The sequence below is a fragment of the Coffea eugenioides genome, chromosome 2 (assembly GCF_003713205.1).
Source record: "Coffea eugenioides isolate CCC68of chromosome 2, Ceug_1.0, whole genome shotgun sequence".
NCBI lineage: Eukaryota > Viridiplantae > Streptophyta > Magnoliopsida > Gentianales > Rubiaceae > Coffea > Coffea eugenioides.
The window spans coordinates 23,828,583-23,843,733 of NC_040036.1; the positions used below are offsets into that span (position 1 = coordinate 23,828,583).

A 15,151-nucleotide genomic window follows, 5' to 3' on the forward strand; every position below is an offset into this window, starting at 1 on the left:
ACTAGCCGAAGGCCCTAAACCACAACAAATGAGACGGTTTTTAATTGTCTGTGGCAGATCATGTTACATTAGTTTAAATCAAGGGATAGTTTCTGGTGATAGCAGCTACTTCCCTTGAGGTTACAGAAATCTCTCTTGTCAAGTATGTTTTGAGAACAATTGGTGATATAAGCACAACTTGATAAAACATATTTATTTCTGCTTATAAGCAAACAAAAAACCAATTCCGTTGCCTATTCCTGAAGAATAACGCACTTTTTGAGTATTTCTACTACATGTGCTAACGTGTTAGTGCTGCAAAAAACTCCATGATCAACAAGTTGGGACTTGGGCGATTCAGAAGTCCATGAAATGCATCCCATCAATGGCAGCTTGTCAAAGAGGAGGAGAAGCAGCAGCAGCAATGTTGTTGAACAATCTACTGCAGCCACTCCTCCGCAAGTACCCGTCATCTCAATTCCAGCTCTCATTCTACGCCCCAGTTTTCCAGTTCTTAACAGGCAAAAACTACCTCAGACTAGGCCAACAATTACACGCCCACATGGCCCTCCGCGGCCTATACCCCAATGCATTTCTCGCTGCCAAGATGGTTGCAATGTACGCCAGCTGCGGCGATATCAACTCCGCTGTGAAATTATTCAGCGCCGTTGAATACCCGTCTACTCTTCTATTCAATGCAATTATTCGCGCGTTTACTTTATACGGAGAGTCCCATACGACTATCCTGATTTATAGTCAAATGCATTCTCTTGGTTTGCGCGGGGACTATTTCACTTTCCCATTTGTGTTGAAGTCTTGCGCGAATTCATTGTGTTTTGAGCTGGGAAAGTGCGTTCATGGGCTGAGTTTGAGGAGTGGTTTAAATTTTGATATCTATGTAGGGACTTCCTTGATTGATATGTATGTCAAATGTGGTGCACTCGATGTTGCGCGGACGATGTTTGACGAAATGCCTGTCAGAGATACGTCTTCTTGGAATGCATTGATTGCTGGGTATATGAAAGATGGATTCGTGAATTCTGCTGAGGGGTTGTTTCGGGCTATGCCCAATAGGAGTATCGTGTCTTGGACTGCTATGATTTCGGGGTACACCCAGAATGGATTTGCGGACAAGGCACTGGGATTATTTGACGAGATGATAAGTCGGGACACAGATGTGGTGAAGCCCAATTGGGTGACGATAATAAGTGTTTTACCTGCGTGTGCACATTCAGCTGCGCTTGAGCGCGGGAGACAGATTCATCAATATGCCAGGGAAAGGGGTTTTGACTCCAATACATCAGTAATGACGGCTCTTATGGCCATGTACTCAAAATGTGGCAGCTTGGCTGATGCTCACGTATGTTTTGGTCGGTTGAGGCCAAATGAGAGGAATTTAGTAGCATGGAACACTATGATCACTGCTTATGCATCTCATGGATGTGGCAAGGAGGCGGTTTCCACGTTCGAGCAAATGATTGGAGCTGGGGTTCAACCTGATGCAATTACATTTACGGGGCTGTTATCAGGGTGTAGCCATTCTGGCCTTGTGGATGCTGGATTGAAATATTTCAACTGTATGAGATCAATGTTCTTGGTTGATCCAACACTCGAGCATTATGCTTGTGTTGTAGACCTTCTGGGCCGTGCTGGACGATTGGTGGAAGCTTATAATCTCATCTCTCAAATGCCAATGCAAGCTGGACCAAGTGTCTGGGGTTCCTTACTTGCTGCTAGTCATAAACACAGAAATTTAGAGATTGCAGAACTAGCAGCTAAAAAGTTGTTTGTCTTGGAGCCTGCTAATGCTGGGAATTATGTCATGCTTTCAAACATGTATGCAAAGGCTGATATGTGGGAAGAAGTGAACAGTTTAAGAACTCTATTCAAGTCGAAGGGTGTGAAGAAGACTCCTGGGTGTAGTTGGACTGAAGTGAACGGAAAAGCACATTTATTTCGTTGTGGTGATACGTCTCACCTTCAGACAAAGGAAATTTACTCCTTGTTGGAGGAGCTACCAGAGAAGATCAAGGCAGCTGGTTACATGCCAGACACTAGTTTTGCCCTGCATGATGTTTCTGAAGAGGAGAAAGAACATTATCTCACTACACACAGCGAGAAGCTGGCTGTTGCATTTGGGCTTCTTAGCACAAGCCCTGATACTGTCATTCGTGTCACAAAGAACCTTAGAATTTGTGGAGACTGTCACACAGTCATCAAATTCATTTCTAAAATATATAGACGTGAAGTCATTGTAAGGGATGTTAATCGGTTTCATCATTTTAAAGATGGATCCTGCTCATGTGGTGATTATTGGTAAATGCAGATATAGTTGCAGTTTTCAGTTCACTATAAGTTTTCTCAGAAGCTGGATATTCGCAGGTCCTCTTTTGGAGCTTTTTGCAAGGAAGCTGCAATGTTGCATCTGGATTGATATTAGCTGCTACGAAGCAGAGAAATTCGTGGTTTTAAGATATTGAAACAGTGTGGGAGACTTATTGCATTAGTGTTCAAGATGAATCATAAAGCTGAAAACTTTAGGGGGTAGAATGGCATCTATTTCCAGATTCTTCTACTTCATGCTTGCAGGCCATAAGAATGTCTATCCTGGACTGTAAAAACATCATCTTTGGTATGTAATGGTTCACTCGCAAGTTCAATATCATGATGACCTCTAGAGATGATACTTATAAGGAAGGTCATTGTCTTCATCATTCTAAAGATGGTTTTTATTTATTTGGACACGACAATTCCTCGTGATCAGATGAATCATCTTGTGGATTGCAACTGGAGGAGGTATCAGCTTTCAAACTCGTGGTGATGTACTTTGTCCTTTGGGCAGACTATCCAGATTCTAAGTACAAGGGCAATTCAAAGAATAAGTGTTGGAAGAGTGAAGAATTTGATCAGCTGACTGGTGATTCCTGCTTCGAGAGCTTCAGCTGTGTGACTGTGGTTCATGCCATACCTGTAAGTTTGCGAATTGCTTTCTGTCAAATAAATACATATCATGACGAGTTTATGGTGTGATATCTTGAATTTTCTGCTTCTTACTTCATCTAGTTTGAATAAGGATGATAATGGGATTATATAACTTAGGGTCATTTACCAGGATATTGGTATTTTATTGCAATTTTAATAAGTGGTTCTATTCCTACTCCTATAATAGGAAAATTGACTTTATGTAAAGTTATGTTCTTTATCATTGAAACTTTTTGTTTCTGCTTATCAACTTCCATATGTTTTAGTATGCAATTTGGTTCTTTTGGGACTTGCTTTCACAGTACTGGCTCACTTCTAGCCCTTCAATTGTTACACCCTGTTACAGTTCTGAGGTATATCGATGATTGTAGGTTGTCAAAATTGCAGACTGGGGAAACCTGGAGCCTGGGATGTAGTTTCCATTTACATCCGTTTGTGCCTTGAGTCTTAGCTTCAACTTTGTAAACCGGTTCATCTGACAAGCCTACAGCCTAGTTAGTGATTTGAAGTGTAAATGTTTGTTTTGCCAATTAGAATATATTACAATTCGTGAAAAGAGATGCTAATGTAGTAGCTCATTGATTAGGTAAATTTGCCAAGAACTATGAGATGTTAGAGTGGGATCATGTTATTAAAGATTGTGTACGTTCTGCTCTAATCAGAGATGTTGCAAGTTTGAAGCAATCCAATGCAAGTATTTTTCTGTCCCAAAAAAAAAAAGAACTTATTGCAGTCAAATTATGCAGTCGCCACTTATGTTCGACCAAGTGTTTAGCTTGCATTGCTATTTATATACTTTGTGACATGAAGCTTCGGTCTAAGCAGCTGAATTTGAAGTTGCATTTACTCTTTTTTTTTTGGTGAAGTATATTTCATTCATAAATTGAAAGCCAATATAAATGAGAATGTCAGAACACTGAATTTGCAGTACGACAAGAAACACGGGAAGGGATAGCACCTAGTTTTATTGGCCGAGAAAAACCAAAATAGTTTGCCAGTTAATCAATTGTCCTTTTTCAAAATCTAGGACTGCAACTGCAAGACAATTTGGTGACTTAAGCCACTTGGAAACTTTCTAATCTGCTGTCAGTACTGACTCGGGAATGTATAAGAAACGTTATGGTGAGCAATTATGGTGATTCATGTATGCTGATGCAGGAAAATCCATGTGTCTGTTGCATATACAACATGGTCTACAACCAAGTCTATACAAGCATTTGCCTGTCAACTATTTTAAAATAATAATGATACTGATAATATTTGAACAGCAATCTAACAAGAATGTAAGGCACAGGCTCGTGTCTAAAAACATGAAACACTAGCAATCTAGCAAGAATGTAAGGCACGGATTCATGTCTAGAAACATGAAACGCTTGCGTTAACACAAGACTTGGGAATTAGTATTTGCACTCCCATTTTAGCCTCTGGCACTCCAATTCACTCAATAAATAATATGCCTCCAAGGAATGTTAGAGGCTAATTGGAGAGTGCAAATATCACTTCTCATGAACATATATGTCCCCTTTTAGATAAGTCAATTGGTTAGTGGAACTCGTTAATGAAATTTGAACAGTTCCATTTAAAGTACAAATCCGGAAAAACATATAGTTAACACCGTGACTCCTCAACCGGAACGTTTGTATAAGTACAGGAATAATTCTCCACCTTTTCGCCATTTCCTTTAACCTTGGTCCAGGATATTCGCCATGTCTGGAACAAACTTCGTCTGCAGCAAAAAGGGAATGGATGCATAACAGTGTTAAAAAAAGGGAATTTTTGTTTAGAGTTCAAGGGAAAAATGGATTCAGACACGAAAAACACATCATAATGTATCCTTTTAAAAAGAACACCAACTCCTAACCAAGCAAGGGATTATTAAAATGTATCGTTGTGAAGGGTCATATTTCAGGCAGAAATCCAATACTACCTCTCTGTTTCAATAACCCTCTTCATTAGCATTAGAGTCAAGAAGACAGGGACCATAGCTGCAAATAAATGCTTAAGAGTATGCCCGCTCACAATGTGATGAGTCCATTTGTAAATTGGTTTATCAGCTGCTTCTTCAACCTTAGCTATAACATAAAACCCTGTGTATTGTGCAGCAACGTCCTAAGAAGACAGTATAGAATGGCAACTAAAAGTAGTACAAAAAAGAAACATCTGAATCAAGAATGTTACAAACCTGCAGCCCATAACCAATACAAAGAATGTGTATACATTGGAGGCAACAGGATAGTCATCAAAGGAATGGCTATGCAAGGAACAAACTGGACCAATGCATATGGACGCAGATCATCAAAAAACCTAAGACAGAAATGTACGTACAGTTAGACCACAATTCAAACTCAAAAAAGTTCAAGACATAATTTCAGTTGAAATGCTGCTTCCACTTCAGTTATCTACAGCCGTGAGAAAATTTTAGAGTCTAAAATGCTTACGCAAAAAAATAAAAGGAAAAAGAAGATGGACACCTCTCCTAATGCTACCATAGGCAAATTATCCAAGACTACATGTAAACAGAAATAACTCATAAATGCAGATTCAATCATTACTGCCTATTAGCTGTAATAATCGATTAGTAAGACTTGAAATATATCATGTACTCCTTGCTAAAAGAGAAGCATACTTACCACCAATAGAGAATGCTAACTATACCAGTCAAGAGCAGAGGAAGAATTGATAGAGTCCCCCATTTTTCATCCACTCTTTCAATAATGAAGATTGAAATGATGGAAGTGAAAGCAATAGTCATCTGCGGCAATTATAGACCTCACATTAAAATAATAACCAGAATATATAGCTACAGAATTATGGCCTATCTGAGAAATCCCAAGCTTCATCGCAAGAAAACTTACAGGCAAGCGGTCCCAGACAAGACGAGCATCATTTGGTTTGAGATGATAGTAAGCGGATCCAAAAGCAACAGCTGTAACGCCAATGAAAAAACATGTCCAACCCAATAGCTCACCTTGTGATCTTTTGGCACCATTGTCAGGAACATCACGGTCAACTCAGCAAATTGGGAGCCAAAAAAATTTGAGAAAATGTGACATATTGAAAGAAATAATGATAAAACATTATACCTTAGCCTGAAATAGTTCCGATAATAACAAAGTATAAGCCCAATTGCGCCAATTACAAAAAAAGGAAAATTTGATACCACATTCAGCATGTTCGGTATCCCTGTTAATCATAGCACACGTTATTTTCTATGAATGGATAATACAGGCTCAATCGTGTTTCAAAGTGCAGAGACAACTTGAGATGAAGTATATTACAGCCCCTCAATTACAGTTTAATAAGTTTCTTTGAACATAAAATATGTACATAAGCTTGTAGCAAACATGGAAAGGATGCAATTACATGTACTTTGAGCATCTCCAACAGCGATGCAGTTTTCCTTGTGCATACAAACAGCCCCAGAATAAAGCCAACCCCTCAAATTCCATTAACCAAACAAAATGAGTTAATAAACTAGATAAATATTCAGTACCATGCAATGCTTCTCCGGTAAGGAACAAATCATGACGCACTCATCTGGATGCTAGGATGCGCAAAAGACAGGTCTGCTTGATTTTTTTTTTTGCATAATTTGAAGGCAAAAATACTAAAACACACGTACTTTCCAACTTTTTATGCCAGTGAATACTGAAGCTAGAAGTATAACAAATTTCGAGCAGACCAACGTTTACATACAAAATCAGACAAAAAATAAAAACGAAATTGAGCAGCGCTGGAGCCCTAAATTTAGCATATCTCAAGCATCAGATTCCTACGATTCGACAGGACAAGAATCATAGTAGGAAAGGTTTTAGGTGCAAAATAAGAAAGAAATTCGGGGGAAAATAGAGAGATATCTTTACCAAAGAATTCACGCTGATCAGCAAAATCATGGTATTGTTCGGACTGGGGAATTTTCGGAGTGACAACCATTAAAACTATAAAACACAAGATTGCTACTCCCCATACTAACAGAGTTCGTTTACTCATCATCTCCTCTGTCTTTTTCCTTTTCAGATTTCTTCTTTCTTTCTTCTCTCCTCTGATTTCCAAACAGCCATAATGACGAGGGAAGAAGGAAGTTTCCTCAGCTAATACGACAGTTTGGTCGTCAGCGCGGTAAACTTGTAATTCAGCTTTCCGTTGAGGGGTTAGTTTGTCCAATTTCCTCTGTCCAATGTACGAAGAGGAACTTCCGAGTTCTTACCAATGTTCCGTTCACTTCGAGTTTCGCCTTCTACAGTTCTACTCCGATTTGTATTTTTTTTAATAATATTATTTAGTTTTTGGATTTTTTGAAGGAAAAAGAAACTTTCTATCCTTATTAGTTATTGGTTGGGACTTGGGACTCAAGTAGCAGTACAAGTTTTTCGTTTATGCCCTTATCAGCCTTTTCGCCAAGATTAAGGTGTAGTCCAATTCGCGCTACAATGCTAATGGATACTAAGAATGTATACATAAGGAGTATTAGAAAAATTTATAAATTAAAATTGAAATTTACATGTGTATCATATATATATATATATGCATGACACGTAATAGAAAAGGTTTTAGTGAAGGCCTCCTGGATGGCTTTCAAATCTCCCATAAATTTTTTTTTTTGGATTTTTCATTTATTTTAATACATAAATTCAATTAAAAAGTTTAAAATAGTGATTTACAACTAATCTTATGACATTCAAATTTAAAATTTAAAGCTTTTTAATAAATCATTTGTAGTTTGTTTTTAGACTTTAATCCCTTTTTCCTTCCATAATTGAAGAAAATAAATTTGGATAATTTGATTAGGTCCATAGTAAAATCATTCACCCCATTACAACTTTATCACTTTAGCCCATTTTACTCCTTGATTAATATAGATTGATTTGTCAAATCTGAGGAATAATGTGATTAGTCCCATTTTTTAATCATTTACATAATAATATTTTTAGCACTTTCCTTCCAGGTATATACATTGATTTGTCAAACATTCCGATGACATATCCAATTAACTTATTTTTTAGCTTTAAACTTATCCTATTAGACAATTATTCAAACCAATGAAATAAACACTTTGACATACAATGTCATCTAGATAATTTTTGATATACACAAAACTCCATTTGGATAATTTTTCATATAACATGTATATCAAAAAGTGCACATAAAACAAAATTTTATATGAATTTTAAATTAATAAAAGGGGCATTTAGATTCATCAAAAATTTGAAAACAAATATTTGTTTAAACAATTATCTTGGGTGGTCGTCACAAAAATAATAGTATTTCACTAAAGTTATACCCAATTACTTTTTCTTAACAGCTATAATTTTAAATTTTTATTTGAAAAAAACACATGCAAAGTGAGGTAATGATAACTCAATAATAAAAGGAATAGAAGAATAGGAGTACAAGACTAGGAAGGGTAAAAGTGAGGTAACGAATTCTAAGTAATAAAAGGAGTATAAAGATAAGAGTATAGGGTTTGGGAGGTTAAAGTCAAGGGAACCATAGTTGTGGATTGGGATGAAACTATCAAAATGGGTGATTTATGTGGGTTAAAGGTATATAGTTTTACATAGTTTTGGTTATCTTACCCATTTACGATTCATTACAAAATTTTATGTGTTTTTTCTCCCATATTTTTTGAGCAACAAAATAAGATATCATTGTAATCAACAAAAATAAAAATACATTATAATAATAAATAAATTTTTACCCAAAAAAATTACATAGAAGAACCAATAATTGTGAGTTTCAAATTTTGCACACTAGAAGAATCTCAAAATAATTTAAATGTGAATGCAAAAAATAAATTAACACTCAATGAGTTAATTAAAACTTTGATGGAATGGAAGGAGGAAATAGGATAAAATTTAACAAAAATTAAAAAATAGGAAAAGAACATTAAATATATCTTTGCAAAAAGTAGAAATCAATTATTGTATTGGTAGCGATTTAAATTTACTTACTAATGAATTTGAATTCACAACTAATTTAATTAGTACTAAATAAATAGTCACAATCTTTCCATTTAAAAGCTAATAATTAATGAGTTCAATTGGGTTACCTATTTGAAACTAATTAAATTGCATACTCATACTCATTTGTTGAAGAACGAGTTGAAAAATTGGTCACTATTTATAACTATAAATGGGTGGAAAGAGTAATAAAGTAGGAGATAAATAGGTTGTGAAATTGGATAAGAGATTGCTCAATTTGATAGAATTAAAGTAGGACAAAGTGAATGTAGAGTTTGTGAGAATGAGGAGTTGGAGGGATATGGGAAGTTGGGTTTGGAAGGTGAATAAAAGGGTAATGAGAAGTAGGAGAATGTTGAAGGGAAGTAATGTAAAAACAAAACATGGAAAGAAGGGGTAACAATGTTGTAGTTGATGTGCTTTTAGTATTTCTTTAGGTAATTTTATGGTCTTTGCTAATATTTTTGTAATATACTTTAAGCTTTTAGATAATTTATATAAATATAATATAAATTAGATACTAAAATAGCATTCTTTTAATTTTTTAACCTTTTTTCATGTAACTAATATAAATAATTCATTTGCTATTATTATTATATTAAACGTAAATCCGTGCATAGCATAGATTACAATACTAGTTTACATTGTATCCACATGTGTATACAATATCAATTTATAAAAGATAAATTCCAAAATAGAATATAGTAAATAAATTAAAGATCTTTTATTGGATGGCTTCTCCAAAATCTGACATTTGAATTACAGCCATTCATATTTATTATTCTGTTACTTTTTAGTTTATTTTTTAAGTCTAGCACTAAAACCTCAAACTAATAACCAATAACACAAATTAATAATATCTAATTACTAGCTACATCACAAAAATCCTCTCCAAAAATGATATTCTTGTTATCTCTTGTGTGTAATTTACTCCTTATTAATAATAATTTGCAAGTTATATTTATCTCTCATACCTTGCATGTATATAAAACTACATTAGTAATAAAGAATAGCTCATGTCAAAAATCACTTGAAAATTTTAGGAAAATATATTTGCACTCTATTTTTTATTATTTGTATTTCCACTATCATTCTAATAAGTAGACTGTGTGATACTCCCTCTATCCCGCAAAGTCTATTACACTTCGGAAACAATGCTTTTTATGCACAATAACATCCAATTATCTGTAAACTCGTTTGTTTCAAGTTTGCCCTTTACATTCCACTAACTCGTCCAAGAAACAAATGGGTCCAAATGGGACCCATTGAAAGCACTCCTTTGTTTCAGCCATAAAAAATTCATTTGCTTTTCAAAATCTTCTTCATCCAAGAAACAAATAGGTCAAAGTGGGACCCACCAAAAAGCAATCCTTTGTTTTAGCCACAAAAAACCAGTTTCCTTATCAAAATTTTTTTCTAGCAGACATTCCAATGGGATCACCATCTACTACTAAAATCTTCTCTAATTCTCTGTAGTTAGCCATTCTTCAATTGCTGCAAATCAAGCTACGATAATTTCTCTAGAATAACTACAAATTCCCTTTTCTCATACTCCATATTCACTTGAAAGTTTTCACCTTTGATTATAATTTTGGTGCTCCAGTTCGAGAGAGAAGCATTGGAAGGATACAAAGTAGATTTCTAATCCAGAGTTGATAAAAAATGAGATTGAAAGGTTAGTTAATTGTCTTTTATTCTTTCTTTTTAATGGGCTTTTTTTTCTATTTTCTCATGTAAGAAAGGTTGGATCTTTTAAACGTTTTTAATGTTTAATTATTGATTATTTTGTCTATAATTTCTTAAAGAATTGCTGCCAAATTATTTACTGAAAATTTGGGTTTTGGCAGATTGCTCAAAAAAAAAAAAGTCTTGAAATGTCTATTTTAAATTATTTAACGGGATTATACCACTAACTTGTACATCTATATATGCAGTTCATTTTTTTTGTTTACACTCTGTTTCAGAGGTGACTTTTAAAAGAAATATAGATACTTTTAATGATATTGAAACTAATAATTCTACGAAGAGATTAACTAATCAAGAAAGGCAAAGATTTCTGAAGCTTTATTATAGGTAAGTAATGCCAATAAATTGAAAAGGGGAACGATCAGGAACGTTGCAAACCTATTTAAAACAAGTGTTAGGACAGTCCAGAGAATTTTGAAGTTAGCAGCAATTACTTCTACATATGGAGGGGTTGACGATACACTCAGATTTCCTAAAGATGCAGAAGAAAATGAGTGGAGATTGATTTTACTTTCATCATGGCAATTCCTCTTCGGCGCCGGACAAACATCTAGTCACTTTCAAGTGAAATGAAAGTGCCTAAATCAACCCTTCACCGACGAATTAAAGAAGATGTTATAAGGTCACACTCAAATACACTCAACCCACAATTGACAAATCATAATAACAAGTAAGGTTTAACTTTTGCTTGTCAATGTTTGAACCAAAAAGTCTCAACACTAATTCAATGTTTATAAGTATGTTCAATGTTATGCATATTGATGAAAAGTGGTTTTACATGACTAACGAATGTGAAAAGTATTATCTTTATCATCAAGGAGAACAACCTCTTAGGACATGTAAGAGCAAAAAATTCATTGTGAAAGTTATGTTCCTAGCTGCTATTGCTCGAACACGTTTTGATTGCTCTGGTAACCCAACATTTGATGAAAAAATTGGGATTTTCCCTTTTGTATTTAAAGAACTTGCAAAAATGAGTAGTAAAAATCATATGGTAAGTACATTAGAGACTAAGTCAATATTGTCAGTGATTAAGGAAGTGTATAGGAGGTGTTTAATTCAATAGGTTTTGCCTGCAATACATGCTAAATAGCCACGGGATGGTGGTAGTGTTACTGAAATTTTGATCAAACAAGATAATGAAAAACCACATATTGATCCCACTGATCCTAAATTTATTGAAACTGCTTCTAGGGATGGATTTGATATTCACTTGTCATTTCAGCCTCCTAACAGTCCGGACATGAATATTCTTGACTTAGGATATTTTAGAGCTATACAGTGCTTACAACATCAAGAAGCACCCGTGTCAATTGATGAGCTAATTCTTGCTGTGAAAAAGTCATTTGATCAATTATCAAGTGAAAGTCTGAACAATGTTTTCTTAACATTGCAATCTTGTATGGTAGAGGTGATGAAAAATCTTGGGGGACATAATTATAAAGTGCTACACATTGGGAAGCACCATTTAATGAAAGAAGGTTGTCTTCCACTATAAATAGAATGTGAAAAAGAACTTTGAATCAAGTTCTAAGTCATATGCAAGTATGATTATCTTTACTGGACATGTCAGATTTTATGAAGTTTTTTTATTTTTTAAGATTTTTAATCTCCAACTTCTTGTATGTATGATTGTTTAAACTAACTAGTGTTCTTTATTTTCATATTTGTAAGTACTTAAACTGTACTAACCATGTTTTTTGAACAAAATGGTATGGTTGTTCTAATTAGGGGTGCAAACGAGCCGAACTTTGGCTAATTGAGCCGAGCTCGAGTTAATTTTGTTAAGCTCGAACTCGAGCTCGAGCTCGACGAGCTCAAAATATCAAGCTCGAGCTCGAGCTCGAGTCAAATTCGAGTCGAGCTCGAGCTTAAAAAATAAAAAAAAAATAATTATTATTATTTTATTTTTAAAAAATAAAAAATAATTTTTTTAAAAAAATGAATAAAACAATAATTTTTTTAACAAATAATAAAATATTATGGATATATATGTAATTTTACTATTAAAATAAAAAAAAAATATATATATATATAATTGAGCTCGCGAGCCAACGAGTTTAATGTTTTTGAGCTCGAGCTCGAGCTCGAGATCGACTTAATTAGCTCGAGCTCGACTCGAACTCGATATTGACGAGCTCGAGTCGAGCTCGTATTCGAGCCGCTCGCGATTGGCTCGCGAGCGGCTCGATTCGCGAAACACCCCTAGTTCTAATGTGCAAAATGTACATGTGCTTAATGTTCATTTGTTTAGCTATTTATATTCACTTTGCTCTGGAGCATCTTTATTTGTTGTTTTTCACTAAGTTATGTCATATCTCATCTGTTGGAAGATGGTTGAAGTTAAGCAATCCAAGCCTTTTGATTTTGTGGTGCAAGCTTTTGATTGGGCAAAGAATATGGAAGCACTTTTTATGTACTAGTGGTTTTTGGATTGACTGCTTTTATTTCAGTTTACACGATTTTAGAATAGCTTTGTAAAGTTAGCTTGATGTTAGTAGTACTAGTATGACTTATGTACAAAAGGAAAAATGTGCAATGCTAAGTGAAGCTGTGTACATATATAGACAGTAGAGTACTACTTTTGTTGTTGTTTTTAAAACTGTCAATAGCCTTATTCTATAAGGTGAAAATATTGCATATTGGTTTGCATTCTTTTGCTCTTTGATTGGTAGAATATCTGTTTTTGCATTTTTGCATTTTGAAATATTAAAGAAAAGTGTGAGAAATCAACACTTTCATAGACTCCATTTAAATTAAATTTGGTAGCTTGTGTAGTTATTTTTTTCTCGAAATAGAATAACATGCCTTATTATTTTGCTCGTTTAGTTTTTGGATCAATTTAAAATTATTCACCTATTTTTACACTATTTATTGCTTTCAATATGGATTTATTTTGTGACAGTTGATCATTCTTAACAAATTAGTGCATATGAAAATAATTTAAAAATTGAAAGTTTTCAAAAGAAAATCACTAATTAAGTTATCTCGATATTCTATTTACCGAAAAAAATCGAAATTATTCTCTTCATAACAAAACCAGTCTTCAATTGGAGTTTGAAAGAGTCATATACACATTCTTGGTGATGAATTTGGCTGGAGTCGGAAGTCAAACATTGTACAGGTTGGGACATTTGGATGATCTTTGGGATCATACATCAATTTGTGACCAATTAGCACATGCATGATCACATCATTAGTGGAGGGCAGAAATGGGACTTAACTGGTTAAAATAGTTTGAAATGTTAAACATGATAAACATTTTGGAATAGTTTAAAAAAGAAAATATGATACTTTTAATGGGACGAAGGGAGTATCATTCTAATCATATAGTTTTTATTTGAGAAAATCGTTCAAAACGTTTTTCACATTTTATAAAATGACTTTTTTCATCATTCATTTTGAAAAATGTACTTTACGTCCCTTACAAATTCACATTAATCAAATTTGATCCATATCTAGATTTTCGACTAGTTTTTGATCGAAATTCATCACGTGCTTTGCAAGGGATCATTTTTGAAGAATAAAATTATCAAATCAAAATTTACATAATCCAATCCATAGTCCATTTCATAAATGAATTTTTTGTCTCTCATATTTCACAAAATGAATTTTTTCATCCATCATATTTTACAAAATAAATTTTTTCATTCCTTATTAATCATGTGTACGAATAATTTTTCTAAATTTATGTATATATCTATTTGATTTTAACTAAATAATATGAATAATATGTAATATATCTTTATTTGATTTCGTCTGAACGTACTGTTCAGATGAAATTAAAATAGATATATATTAAAATAGATATATACAGGAGTGTAAAAAATTTTGTTAGTTTTTCACTCATGTTAATTTTCTTTTACTGGAAAATTAAAAATAAAAAAGACATTTAATCATAAATATTATCAAGTGTTTATATTAAATTAAGTTTGGACAGAAAAAATAAAGAAGGAAAAAGTATGACAAAAAAAAAGTAAGTGATTGATACTTTTAAATTTTAAGATATTCAAAAGGCAAAAAATCAACTGTTGGTCTTAAAGGTGATGAGTAAAAATTTCAGATTTAAACTACAATTTGTTCGCATGACTATAGAATTTGAATTAGGACCGATTAATTAGATTGTTTTATTACACAACTCAATAAATGAATTATTACCAAAATAGAAAAGATTACAAATATTGAATAGATTCACATGGTGAAATCAAATATATATATATATATATATATGGGTATAAAACAAAATTGTTAGATTTAAATCTATGTATATATCTATTGAATACATATGCACAATTATAATTAGTCTGTTTAGATGAAATCAAATGGAGATATATTATATATTATTCTTACTGTTCAGATGAAATTAAATAGATATATACATGAATTTAAAAAAAAACTATTCGTATATATGGTCAATGAGGGACGAAAAAATTTATTTTGCAAAATGAAAGGGACTATAGATGGATTATGTAAATTTTGAATTG

The 15,151-nt window shown here is 33.5% G+C and overlaps 2 protein-coding genes across 2 annotated transcripts; one reads left to right on the top strand and one right to left on the bottom strand.

Annotated features, from left to right (window-relative positions):
* The first annotated feature begins 293 nt into the window (after positions 1-293).
* On the top strand, positions 294-3,645 carry LOC113760902 (pentatricopeptide repeat-containing protein At3g62890-like). The gene is made up of 2 exons (XM_027303652.1): positions 294-2,949; positions 3,333-3,645. The coding sequence occupies exon 1, from the start codon at positions 347-349 to the stop codon at positions 2,297-2,299; it is 1,953 nt and encodes a 650-aa protein (XP_027159453.1). The 5' UTR covers positions 294-346; the 3' UTR covers positions 2,300-2,949; positions 3,333-3,645.
* Positions 3,646-4,310: 665 nt separating this feature from the next.
* On the bottom strand, positions 4,311-7,168 carry LOC113760903. The gene is made up of 7 exons (XM_027303653.1): positions 6,825-7,168; positions 6,045-6,144; positions 5,817-5,937; positions 5,592-5,713; positions 5,144-5,265; positions 4,889-5,048; positions 4,311-4,687 (listed from the first exon to the last, which is right to left on the bottom strand). The coding sequence occupies exons 1-7, from the start codon at positions 6,952-6,954 to the stop codon at positions 4,570-4,572; spliced, it is 873 nt and encodes a 290-aa protein (XP_027159454.1). The 5' UTR covers positions 6,955-7,168; the 3' UTR covers positions 4,311-4,569.
* Between the last annotated feature and the right edge of the window lie 7,983 nt (positions 7,169-15,151).